The following is a 9,326-nucleotide window of genomic DNA, read 5'->3' on the forward strand; positions in this document are numbered from 1 at the left end:
TATATATGCAAATATGGTAAATACATCGTACAATTATAAAAAAAGGTATGTTGATAGAAACCGCAGGTGCAAGGCAACAGGTTAAAAAAGGCTAAGGAAAGGAAAAGAAAAGAAGGTGAAACAATTGGCAAAAAGCATGTAACAGGAAAGGAAATATAGTTTTACAAGAATTGGAAATGGACTACGCCATTTTTGGTTGATAGAGATAGAGAAAAACAAATGAAATGAGAATAAAGGAAAGACTTCGATGAAGGAGTAGGTAAACCTCATAATAGCGAAAGGGGGGGAAATATGCATGATAACTAGCCTGTAGGAAATAAAACGAAAAAGGTTTTGGAAAAAAAGGGAGAAATATATGGGATGGGCGGGGATGGAGGGGCACAAAATAAAGCGCAAAACATAGATGTTAAGAAAGGCAAGAGCAGGTATTAGAAGAGAAGCCGTCCAGATGGCGAACAAGGGCGAGTAAAGTCTAGTAAGGAGGCCGTGCTATGCTCCCTACCCTACCTAGACTGCGAACTCCAGACATATCCCGATTCTTTTTGCCAGGGTAGTAGCCAGTGTCATTTGAGAGAATATGGAGGGTTCGTTGGATCGGTTAGAATGAGAGGAGTATGGTGGATGGGATTGAGATGGCAAACCCTCAACAACGTTGCCCCCGCCACCATTCACCTCCTCGCTTTCCGGGCCGGCTATTAGACCTTCAAGCAATTTTTCAACATCAACGCGGCGACCCAGGCTAATAGAACGGGGACCACGGGAAGATGACGCTCTGTTGTCACCAGCGGAAACAATGCGAACCGAATTATCAGCATACCGAGAAAGATTGGGAACGCTGGGAGTGTTCAATTGTTTTGATGTTCGCGACTTCTGTCTAGTCAACGATCTGCTCTGCCGCGGCGTTGTGCTCACAGTATGTTGATCTTTTGTAACTGGTCTGGCGCGGGACTGAGACGGGGCTGTTGAAGGACGATCAAAACTAGTTGGTGGGTATGACGGCGATATATGAGGGGAATCATTTGGGAATCCGCCTGGTATTGTGAGGGCTGCAGGCAAGGGAGGTACTGGTGGAATGTCATTGGAACTCTCCCGCATTAACAGTTCAAGGCCATTCTTCTCTTCGCTATTTAAGGCGTTGGTGTGGTTAGACACGGACGCCTTTGGGGTTTCCGAACCCTCTCGCGGTGGCCTATTAGATAGCGTCGCAGCACCGGGAGATGTAGTTCCTATATCGGAGGCAGAAAATGTATCGCTAAGAATGCTTTCTGCGCTGGATGCACCACTTTCAACCCCCTGAGATAAGTCCTCGCGACCGCGAAGAGGACTCGAGTGGCAGACATTGCTGCCGTTTACAACAGACAAAACCCGACGAAGCTCGTTGACTCTTACCGTAGAATCCCGACTTGAACTCGCAACGGATGTGTGTGAGCCTGCCGGAACACTCTGGCGCCGAAGCTTTTGCAGACTATTCGAACGGCCTGTGATTCCAGGAGGGCCGGAAAGTCGTGCATCGGGAATTCGTTGGGGTGGGTTAGCTGAGATATTGTCCTCTTTCGGGGGAGACGCATTCCCATTCTTATGTCCATTTGTTGCAAAATAATTGCGTGTCGCCGAAGTACCGGTTCTCGAACCACTAATCGATGACGACTGCGCTTTTTCGGTGGCTATGGCGGCCAGGCATTCCTCCTTCGACCATGGCGTTAGCATGCGTTCCTTCACAATCGTTGGAAGTCGTTCTTCCGGCGGAACTCTCCCTGGCGCAGCGCTTCCCTGCCCAAGAATGGGCGTCGAAAACGCACGGCCAGGAGAACTGGCAGGGCTGATTGTTGGCGATTTAACAACGGTATTGTAGTTATTTTCAATTTGATCAACAAGCTGAGACAGGCCAGTGAACGGGTAGTACATGCTCCTGTCGGATTGTAATTGTACATTATGGTTGGGGCTGGGTCCGTTAGAGGGTATAATGTGATTTAATTGTCGTGGCGGGAGTTGGATATTTTCAAGCCAACAACCTCTCTGCTTCCGTCTGGAAATTTCTCTAAGGATATTATCACCAACTTTTGTAGTTTCGAGAGCGAATTTTTCAACTAATGCCCAGAGATACCCGTGAACCAAACTTAAAACGTTGATTTTAGCAGCGGCAGAAATTGACTCATCGTTGGATAAAAAGTCAGCTTGCAGCCTCAGTATCATAGGAAGTCCATATTTGGCTGCATTGACCCCCATTTTCTCCACCAGATTAGCCAGTAACAGGTGCAAAAGCATAATATCGGAGTCCACTGCAGCATATTCTGTTGCAATATCGTAAACTGTCAGGTGGAGGAGTTGAAGAAAGTTGGACGTAGCTATGGCGGCATCCTTATCCCGCTGAGATACTGTGGAGATGATTTTCCTGGTCAATTTGTCTGATGGATCAGAAACCTCACGCCTAGCACCGATTTTGGGCTCACGTTTGGTTTCAAATGTCGCCCTCAGGTCATCTTTTGTAGTTTCTAGTTGCAACCAAGAAAGAAATGCATCAACGTAAGTGTGTGAAACCTCACGATCTGGGTCTCGCAGAAGCCATTGGGTACCTTCCCATACCCAAATGTTGACTCTGCTTCGCGAATCCGCTCCTGCCGCAGTCATGGACTTGCGTAGATTGGCCATCAGTATATTTTTGATGCATTTTAAAGCTACAATTCTAGCAGCCGGGAAGGAAAAGGTGTTCCCCGTTACATCGTCCGAGCTGTCAATGGCATTAGTTTGATCGCCTTCAGCCTCATGGTTCGAAAGTTCCGATGTTGGAGACGGCTTTAGTCGCGAAATAATAGTACGAATCATGTCAGAAACCTGATCAGTGTAATAAATGTGTGTAGCCAAAGATCCGATACACTTTTGCAGGAGTTCCACCAACTCCTGGCGCGCGTCCCAAGGGATGGCAGTACCTGTGCTCTCTGCTAGTTGCACATCATTACCGTTAGGATCCACGATCGGCTTTTCGCTAGCCTCTCCGAGTTCTGGAAGGCTATCGACATTCCTAGAAGGTGCGCCGTGGTGTACCATTTTCGTAGATCGGCCCCCTAGCTGCAAGAGAAGAAGCAGGCGTTGAAGTAAACTAATAAGGACGTCAATTACGCTCAGTCCAATGAGATTGTTCGGAGAGCTAAGTAACCAGTCCATCATCGATGCTAGGATCAACTGCGACTCGAGTTTATCGTCAACCATGGGGGTATTGACAAGCTGTTCCAAGGTTGTAATGAGAATGATGAAGCGGTCCTGTACTGGTGACCACTTTGCGATTACTTCCATCAAATTTGTGGCCCAGCTGCCACCAGCACCAACAGAATCGGGATGATGCTGCAGAGAGCAGTGGCGCGGAGGCCTCTTGCTCACAATAAACTGCAGGATCAGGGAAATTGCATGGCGAATTTGGCCCCGATTACTACCAGCAGCGAAAATCTTCTCCAAGCAGCGCAGTGCCAAAACGCGGACTTCAATTTCTGCCAAATTGTCTGCATCTGCTGTAGACGCTGCAGCGGTAGTGGGGTCCGCATCCGTTGTGTCGACGGTCCGGACTGTCGTGATGCTCGTTCTTCGTCGTCGCGCATGCTCCCGTTCCTGCTTTTCTGAAGACAAAACCTTTGCCTGCAACGGAAGCAGGTTCTCGGTAGAATAAAGATTACTCAGAATCACCGGCATCAGAATTTCCAATTGCTTTGTCCCATCCAACGACAGAGCTTCAGAGCTGACAATACTTTTGATAGCCCGCAAACCAGCATTTCGCCATCTCATACGTAGGGGGAGTGAGAGCGCCGCCTTCGCTGGAGTTACATGGTCGACTGAAGCCAGCTGCGCATAGCTCCTGACAATATTTCTATATAGGTTCACGTATTCCTGATCCGCACCAAGGACAGTCATATCCTGATGACGGCAAAAGATATCGTAAGTCTCTATGGTCTCTTCTACCATCGGTAGGTCATTTGAGCCGAGAACAGTATCAATTATTGTCAAAACAGAGAGCGCGTATAGGGGTAGATCTCGTGGAACCTTCTCAATAAGCGCTGCGAGAATCTGGAGGGTGACTTGGACATTCCTAGAATGTAGAAAAAATATACGCTCATTTATTAGTACTGAGCTGTTTTACATTGTTATGGACAGACGCCATACCCGAGCTTCATCCTCCAAACATCTCTAGCAGCCCTTTTCTCCAGAAATGCGCCAACCTTCTGCAGCTTACTTCGTCGCGTGCTGGCATAGTAGAGGAGATAACTGAGCTCTGACGAGTTGGGCTTCACCTCCTGAAAGCCTTTCTGAAACCGTGGATAACATTTCAAGATTAGGACCTGATGTTTCGGTCGGCATGATTGTTGAAGGGAATTCATTTGGGTAACCGTTGTCCCTTGCCTCCAGTATCTTTATGCGTATTATGTTCGTCGTTCCGGACGTCGAATAGGATGGCGTTCAATTCGGCGATAAAATTTAGGGGGGCGCGTGTCCTGATAAACGGCAGTGTACAGCTTTATCCAGCAGATTCCTAACAGGAAGCAGTGGCGGCCAACACGTTAAACAGTGAGTACTTAGTGTTGGATCCTGAGGGAAGGACGGATTCACAGGGCGGACTGAGGGTGGTGGTTCGGGGATGAGACTGCGACAGCGCGACGGGGAGGGAAAAGTGCTGCTGGAGCAGCAGGACCAGACCCAGTTCGGACATGAAGAGGCGAGAACTCTACAATCTAAGAGAAGGAGAAAAGGATGAACAATCCAGCACTCTTAGACTAGGTCATCCGCGTCGTGCCAAAGAAGTTTGCTGGAAGACTTTAGGGGAAATCCAAAGAAATATTATTTCGGAGATGGGATGATATCAGGCAGGAAAACCATTACAGTACGGTACGGTTGACCCTAAAAATAAACTTCAAGTTGTCCGCGAAACACCAACTGTTGACAACACCAATATGATCCGTCCAGCTTAAAAAGCCAACAGAGACAAAGGAATTGAAAAAAATAATACTCTTAACTCAAGGTAAATTGAATTTTTTTGTCTCCACTGTGGTTTGCTGAGCATTTATGCAACCAACTTGGTGATTACAATGCGCGAAACATTTTATCATTGTCTCACCCATTCGTTCCTGTACGTATTGTATTCACTGTATACGCAAACACCCCAACAGTGATCCAAGAGGAATTATCCGAACTCCAAATCATATCTGCAACCGCCAGTGGGCTAGAACTTGCCTCCTAGCCCTCTTGGGGCCTCTATGACGGCAGGCGGGCCACTCGGCTGGCTAGCTGCGTGAGCCATAGGAAGTTGGGAAACCAGTGCTTCCTCCCATCGAATCCCTTACCCCACGATATATGGAGAGCTACGAAAATACCGGCATGCGACACACAATATCCACATCAAATGCGTCCTGCTGCTATCTGTTTTCGTTGGTATTGGTATTGGTAGCAAATACATGGCTTTCTCCGTTCGAGTATCAACCATGACAAACTGAACGAATACCCAGAATGCCTTGCTAGAAGAATCTGTGCTTTGTATAGTCAATTATTATCAACGCTCCATGGCCCCCATTGGTGGATTGATTGTGGTTTGACAGATCTAGACTACCCCAACTTCCGACTGGCCGAGCAAGCCTTACTGGGCTAAATTCCCCCCGTCAAAAGGCCGATCACTCAATCAGAATTTACCCGGTTGGACGATATGGTAGTCTCGGATCGGCTAGGAAGGCAGGAGTTGGAACACTCGAAAATCTAGAAAAGTTGATATATCAAGTTTGGGTTATTGTCATGTTTTTATTCTATCAACGGGGCCACGCACAGATGTATTTGTCCTGCTAGGCCAACGACCAAAAGAAGAAAAAAAAGTGCCAAAATAAAGTGGGGAACCACATCATATTCTTTCCACTCTTGATCCTCTCTTGAAAATGGCAAGCTTGGTTTTATCGTTTATTCATTCGACCTTTTCCCCCCGTCGCCGTAGATCCTTGCTTGCCTCGGTAAAATGCCGTAAATCCAGCGGACGGTTAAACATCTGGTGGATTTATTAGATGTGGGAGGCTTGACCAAGTTCCACATATCCCCTTATTACTGTAGGGTTGGTATCGCCCAATCAGTCAATGTCACCAGCACCATCATAAGTGGTGCGTAGATTGCACATGTACATGGTTACGAAATGGTATTGTCTTCTTTCGCCCACTGTCGCCCACTGTTCTTCCAACGACCTGTAAAACACCTGAAGTAGGTGCGTGTGACGGATTTCTCACCAACACCAAGTCTCCATGACAGTCATAATGGTGCAAAAAGAAACGGTGTTGCAAGCCTTATTATTCATTCAATTCCATTTCGGCCCTCAATGCTACCAAGGCCAGCAGTTGTTTTCGCGGCGTCAAGTTCATGCTGGTCGTCTTTCTCGTAGTTATTGATATTCTCTCCAGCTCCGCCAATTGCCCTATCGTTTTTTGTCCCAGCACCCAGCAGCGCCTCGATAACCTGGGGACGAATGACAGCCTGGCGAAATGACTCGTCCTGCAGCAACCGAAGTGCCCGTAGTGTCGCCCCTGGGTGTGTTAAAAACTGCACATATTCAGGTTGTTTCCAGTACGAGTATAAGTAGGCGAGGTAAGCGGCGAATGATTGCGCGTCGGAGATAGGAGTGGACGTAGAATTATCGATGGCGGCACGAGATGAGGAAGATGAAGAAGACACTCCAAGGAGGTGAGGATATGTGATAGCTAGGTGAGAGACGTAATGGGGGTTTGCGAGAGATAAAACGAATTCGAGCTCGAGCGTGAACCGCGGATTTTCCAGGTTGGGGATTGGAGGATTGGGAGGGTTCGCCTGAGTCATGGTGACTCTACCAAAGGCGCGGCAGATAATCCGAGTTCTATCCTCGGGTAAGGTATCACGCGGTCTAGATAATACACTCCATGGGTTGCGTCGAAGATGTGAGGCGGTTGGTCTCTTTAAGAATGAAGGACTGCCTTATAGTTTATATCACGTGATATTTATACACAGATATTTGGCTTCCTATTGAGGACTAGCGTACAGAAGATCTGTTGTCCAAATTGGACATCAGTTTTCGGGAAACTCTCTATAGTAGTTTATAGCTCCAGTGGTAGGGAGCGCATATAGGTGTTTTGTAACTGCTACCTTGGAAAGTCGGCGTGGATAACTTCGGGGGTATTCAAATTGAAGATGGGAGGAATGTGACCACTAACGTGGAACCTCATGGGATGAGATTAGACAAATGAATGAAACGCTTGGGATTTCTGGCATTAAGCCATGCTATAGTATGCTTCTCAAGTGCACTCAGGAATGGCTTGATTGGATCCTAACCCAGGGGAAACGCTATCTGCGAGCAAATGGTGCTCCGTCACCACACAGGACAGTTGACGAAGCCCTCCCTCACCTATGTTCCTGAGCTGCTTATCAGCTTCGGATGACTCTCATCAAAGACATTCCTGAAGAAGGCAAAAAGAAAAGGAAAGATAAGAAAAATTTCTGAAGGCATTTACGCAACCCTTCCCCACTAGATACACAAGCCCCATATTCACAAAGGAGAGAAAATGAGAAATGAAAGAAAGAAATTGAACTGCCAGTCCCCGAAACTGTTCATTTCATATACGCATGTTCATGTGAATGGGCATGGTGACCAGTAAACACTCTATATTGCGCACATGCCCTCCAGCAATCCTCAAGAACCTGCGCACGCATAACCACGTCCCCCAGCTTCCGAATAGTCTTCGAAATCCGCAACAATGATTCCAATCGAAGCGTCAACTTTGCAAATATGCGTGATTCCATTATGCTCCGCATCATGGCCATACCCTTATGCCAGAAGCAAACCAGGGGCGACGCCGGCAGAATATAAAGGCGCCAGAAAAATATAGAATATCGGAGCGTTTTGATTCCGTAGGGTGGCGCAATTGCACTCGTAGAGACCTGCGGCATAGAAACGCTTGTTGAAGGGCCGATATCTCGCTTTGATATTGGGCCCGGTAAGTCCAACCTTAGGGAGATTATTGCTCTTGTCCAGTAGGATTTCTTCCTACACGTACAGTCATCGACGATAGCCAGCTTCATTATAGCCTCAGAGCTGAAATCCGGCGGTGGGGTACTCAATCCGACTGTGGAGGTTCCCATCCTAAGACCGCCTCCTCTCCAATGCACAACGGAGTTCTCATCCACGGAATCAAGACTGGGGAGGCTGACCATGCCCGTCAGCTAACTCGCTGGATATCTCGCTCAATGCATCATCCTCGGTAACATTAGCATCGGTGTCATCCTGGTCGCCAACGTAGGCTTTGAATCAAGTCGCCTTGAATGCACAAAGAGTGAAGGCCATTGATCAACCTTTCTTTAGAGGTACACAGGCTAACTTTATCTAAAGAATAATACTCTCGCGAAACGGCAAAACAATTGCAAGTACACCAGTGGATGTAGCAATGATCGTCTGGAAAGTTTGAAGGAGGGAACAACCAGCGACTGTACGTGGGCTCCCTCACCGAAATCCAGCATTTCCAGATCCCTCAATCTCCGTTTCCCAAAATTTCAGAGCAGCTCGAGAAAGAATGGCGGTGATTTTTCTATTTTTTGAAACCTCGGAAGCGATCACGGTTCAGACCTCAGTAGACATCGTTTCAGGCACTGTTGGCCAACAACAAATTGCGCCAGTTGTAGCAGGATGTATGGTCTCCCTTGTGGCCAGCGCCTGAGTCGCTGCAAATTTGCGCAGGTTCTAGAGCCGTGTGATAGTCTGTCGATTGTCGAGTTCCACTTGAAACGTTGACGCCAAGATGGATATCTCCGTTAAAACCTGAGCGCGGATTTACATCAACTATGATATTGCCGCCCCCAAATATCTCAAAATGGCAGCAGGATTCTATCTCCCATCAGTCATCTCGTCGACCGGGGGATGGTTCAAATCAAGGAGTAGAAGATCCACTTTGAGCTCGGAAGCTCAACGCACCCTTGTCTGATGCGGATAAGGGCAACATCAGGCCAATGGAAAATCCTGAGATTGGTTGCAGAAAAAGCACGCGAAGGCGTCGTTAGGTGTTGCAGCCACTAACTATTAATATTGCTTAGCTAATCACCAAGGACTGGGCACTTTGCTGCTGTGAGGATTGGCGTGTTTCTCACAGCCAGCCCTGCTGGATTTCATGAGGGTCAAACATAAGGCTATTTATTGCCTCTCTAACGACGACTCTCGGGTTGGCTATTGACAAGCTTTTTAGTTACTGATGGTCGACTACCAATAGATAGCACACCATTTTCAGTCTGGATAACCTCCAATTGTCCTCTCCTCTGATAAAGAGAGAGGTATATATAGAGAGAGAGACTACAAT

General features: G+C 47.5%; 2 protein-coding genes across 2 annotated transcripts; both read right to left on the reverse strand.

Moving 5' to 3' along the window:
* Window positions 1-507: 507 nt before the first annotated feature.
* Window positions 508-4,344, reverse strand: HCAG_08790 (predicted protein; the record flags this gene model as incomplete). The annotated part of the gene is made up of 3 exons (XM_001536418.1): window positions 508-772; window positions 818-4,075; window positions 4,220-4,344. 3 exons carry the CDS (start codon window positions 4,342-4,344, stop codon window positions 508-510), a joined length of 3,648 nt encoding a protein of 1,215 aa, XP_001536468.1.
* A 1,962-nt stretch (window positions 4,345-6,306) lies between these two features.
* HCAG_08791 (conserved hypothetical protein) lies at window positions 6,307-6,825 on the reverse strand (the record flags this gene model as incomplete). The annotated part of the gene is made up of 1 exon (XM_001536419.1): window positions 6,307-6,825. One exon carries the CDS (start codon window positions 6,823-6,825, stop codon window positions 6,307-6,309), a length of 519 nt encoding a protein of 172 aa, XP_001536469.1.
* Between the last annotated feature and the right edge of the window lie 2,501 nt (window positions 6,826-9,326).

Source organism: Histoplasma capsulatum, genomic scaffold (genome assembly GCF_000149585.1).
Source record: "Histoplasma capsulatum NAm1 scaffold_12 genomic scaffold, whole genome shotgun sequence".
In the NCBI taxonomy this organism is placed as follows: Eukaryota; Fungi; Ascomycota; class Eurotiomycetes; order Onygenales; family Ajellomycetaceae; genus Histoplasma; species Histoplasma mississippiense.